Raw genomic sequence first — 3,759 nt, 5'->3', positions numbered from 1 at the left:
AAAAAGAAAATAAAAAATTAGCCTTAAAACAAGGAAACGTGAATTTTTTACTGTAATTGTGAAGAAACCATCACGCATATGTAAACTGAGGGACATTCTACAAAACAGTTGGCCTCCTCATCCCTTAAAAAGAGTAAAAAGGCTCCTCTTGGGCAAAGAAGTCTAAGAGACAACCAAACTAAACCAAAGTATGTCTCTGAATAGATCCCAGAGTGAGCTAGAGCAGTGGGCTCAGGGATGGCTGTCTTAGGCTCTGGGAGCCCTCAGAGCCACGGTCACGTGGGGAGTGTGGCCACGCATGGTGTCTGCAGCCAGCTGTCAAAGCAAGTGTGAGCCACCACCATCTGGTGAAGGGTAGAAAGGTACCACCCATGCAACTTTCCAAGAAGTTTAGAATTTTGCAAAATAGAAAGTAGGAAGTCTTTCCAGAGAATGCAAAGCAGGATGGTGCTTTCACCTACAGGGACAAAATCTGCCGGGACCTGCTCCATCCTGGACACGGCCAGGGGCGGCGGCCGGGCTAGCATGGAGGCACTCACCAGCCGAGTTGATGACATGTCGGACCACCTGCAGGGTGCCCACGCGGGTCCTCTCATTGCTGGTGTCCAGCCTGGGCAGCAGGAAGGCCAGTAGGCGGTCAGGCAAGCTGCAGGCTACAGGGCAACAGGTACAGATTAGGCTCCATGTCATCTTGTTCATCCCTATACACAGCGTCCACCTACTCTCCAGCACAGGGGAGGAGCCAGGACAGAGTTGCTGTGTGAAGGTGAGAAGCTGGGGCCACCTAATCACTGGGCCTGGCTCCGATGCCCTTGTCTAAGGCAGGGTTGGAGCACATGTGGTCCTTAGCCCACGGCGCCAGCACCACCCAGAGCATGCCGGGACTTAGATCTTGGCCCACCCACACACCAGTGCTTGTTTCAGCATCTCCAGCTCACAAGGCGGCCTGTGAGAGGGCCCTCAGTGGCCCTTCTTGACTCTCCTGGCTCTAGACCAGTCTAAGACTCAAGGGGACTCGAGCTGTCAAGCACACAGACCCCCAGCCCAAGCAGGGCTAACAGCCCAAGCTCCAGGAGCCCTCTGGCAACGACTGCAGCAGCCCCCTTATCAGTACTTCACGGACCAGACCATCCCCCTTCCAGGTGGGCTCTGGAGGCCTGCTCTGCCTGGGTATCAGACCTGTGGTCCCTCTGCCCACCACACCCCTGCCCCCAGCCTGGCTGCAGTCAGTCTCCCCACACCCCTCCTGCGGATCTTGTGTAAGGGCAGATGCTCATGCAGGTGGGGGACCCGAGGCCCGACCAGCTCAAGGGAGATGCCAATGCTGTGGCCCCAGCAGGGTGACAGCCCCAAGTGCAAGCAGGGTCCCTCCTCACACCATCTGCTGCCCCTCCAGGATGGCTATGAGGGCCTGTGCAGGGCACAGGGACAGCATCCAGTGGGGGTGGTGACAGGATGCATGGCACCTCCAGGTGGGTCATGGGAGGCCGGCAGGTAACCAGGGCCAGCAGCCACATGCCACCTGGGGGAGTAGAGAGCAGGCCATGGAGCCAGAGATTGGGTGTGGAGGAATAGGCAGGCGGGGGGCAAGTAGGGGAATGCGGGGACTGGACCATTAGTGGAGGCGCCCAAGGATTTGGGCAGGTCAGCAGCTCCTCGGAGGAGGACAACGTTCCAGGCTGCAGCCGCTGCCCAGGCCCTGGTTCAGAGAACTCTGGAGCCACAGGTAGGCCCAGGAGAGGTGGGAACAGGGGCCTCCTCATCCCAGACCAGGACCCCAGCCACCACCATCCTCCACATGCAGCAGGTGGTGACCCCATGAGTCTCCGCAGATGCCTGTGGGCAAGGTTGGGCCCACCACTCACCCAGCACAGTGAAGCAGCGCAGCACCTCCTTCTGGTTGCTCATCACCAGGGGGCTTGAGGACTCCACAGGCACACAGATCTGCTCCAGGAACAGGGCAGAGGTTACAGACCAGAGAGGCCAGAAGGAAGGATTCCCTCCCTTTGACGATTCTGGGCCTGGGCAGCTGGGCAGAGGGCTCTGGGTTTCCACCCCATGCCTACAGCAAGCAGCAGGCACTCCAGGCTCTTTCTCACCCAAGCCCTGGGTGCAGGACAGTCTCATCCCCTGTAATCAGAGGCGCTCCAGGGACCAGCCCCATCTCCTTACGGTGGGGGAGAGGGAGACGGGCAGCAACAGGCAGACACACAGCTGCTGTCAAGTCTCCAGGGAAACATCCTGCTCCTGCCACCCTCCACCCCTCCTACCAGCAGCAGGAGAAGAGATTCCCAAGAAACATTTCTTTTTTTTTTTTTTTTTAAAGAAACATTTCTTGACTAGAGAGGAGAGTCTCCCATGGCCCAGGCATGACGCCCAGGACGCCAGGCTGGAAAGCATGAATCTCTAGGACACATAAAGCACTGGAACCCAAAACTTCTGGACTGCACTTGTTCAAAATCATAAGGGAAAAAAAAATCATATTGGTAAAAAGCAAAAACTAAGGCTGCTGGCTGGGCATGGTGGTGCACGCCTGTGGTCCCAGCTACTCAGGAGGCTGAAGTGGGAGGACTGCCTCAGCCCGGGAGGTTGAGGTTGCAGTGAGCTGTGATGGTGCCACTGCACTCCAGCCCGGGGACAGAGCAAGACGCTGTCTCAAACAAATGAACAGACAACAACAAAAAACTATGGATGCATCTCTGGGCTCCACGGTACCTTAGCGGGTGATACAGAAGCACACCCCCACTAATCCAGGTGTGACATCCTAGGTCCCCACTCGCAGGTGTCACAGCAAAGGGCACTGACAGGGTCTCTGCACAAAGAGCTCCAAAGCAATTCTTTAGCAGAGCCCTCTTATGAGCCAGAAGAGGTAACCACAGCAAAGACTCCAGGCCCACAGGGCCGCACCCCAACCCGGGTTCTTCGAGAACTGTCAGGAAGCATGGTAAGGTGGAGGAGCTGGCCCCAGGGCTCAGCTCTAGGTTCCCAGGTAGCTCCTTGTTATTTCTTTTTCAAAACGAGTTTCGCTCTTGTTGCCCAGGCTGGAGTGCAATGGCACGATCTTGGCTCACTGTAACCTCAACCTGGGTTGAGGCAATTCTCTTGACTCAGCCTCCCAAGTAGCTGGGATTACAGGTGTGTGCCACCACACCTGGCTAATTTTTGTATTTTTAATACTGACAGGGTTTCTCCATGTTGGTCAGGATGGTCTTGAACTCCTGACCTCAGGTGATCCGCCCGCCTCGGCCTCCCAAAGTGCTGGGATTACAGGTGTGAGTCACTGTGCCCGGCGTGCTCCTTGTTATTTCTACCGTAAAGACCAAATATGATCATAAAAGATGCTGCAGTTGGCAGGGCGCAGTGGCTCACGCCTGTAATCCCAGCACTTTGGGAGGCCAAGGCAGGCAGATCACGAGGTCAGGAGATTGAGATCATTCTGGCTAACACAGTGAAACCCCGTCTCCAGGCTAGGTGCAGTGGCTCACGCCTGTAATACCAGCACTCTGGGAGGCTGAGGTGGGCGGATCACAAGGTCAAGAGATCGAGACCATCCTGGCCAATGTGGTGAAACCCGATCTCTGCTAAAAATACAAAAATTAGCTGGGCAAGGTGGCGCGTGCCTGTAGTCCCAGCTGCTCTGGAGGCTGAGGCAGGAGAATGGCATAAACCTGGGAGGCAGAGCTTGCAGTGAGCTGAGATCTCGCCATTGCACTCCAGCCTGGCGACAGAGCGAGACTCCATCTCAAAAAGAAAAAGATG

General features: G+C 56.1%; 1 protein-coding gene across 3 annotated transcripts in view; it reads right to left on the bottom strand.

Annotated features, from left to right (window-relative positions):
• The window catches only part of MROH1 (maestro heat-like repeat family member 1), a 124,279-nt gene that overhangs the window by 64,735 nt on the left and 55,785 nt on the right, over window positions 1-3,759 (bottom strand). For all 3 annotated transcript variants that reach the window (XM_011975689.1, XM_011975690.1, XM_011975691.1), the window contains 2 exons: window positions 1,866-1,944; window positions 540-653 (listed from right to left, as the gene is read on the bottom strand). In XM_011975689.1, coding sequence (XP_011831079.1) covers window positions 540-653; window positions 1,866-1,944 — 193 coding nt within the window. The remainder of the gene's footprint in view (window positions 1-539; window positions 654-1,865; window positions 1,945-3,759) is intronic.

The sequence above is a fragment of the Mandrillus leucophaeus genome, unplaced genomic scaffold (genome assembly GCF_000951045.1).
Source record: "Mandrillus leucophaeus isolate KB7577 unplaced genomic scaffold, Mleu.le_1.0 Scaffold158, whole genome shotgun sequence".
Lineage (NCBI taxonomy): Eukaryota > Metazoa > Chordata > Mammalia > Primates > Cercopithecidae > Mandrillus > Mandrillus leucophaeus.
Note: the sequence above shows the minus strand (reverse complement) of the source record. Positions and strands in the feature narration are given on the sequence as shown.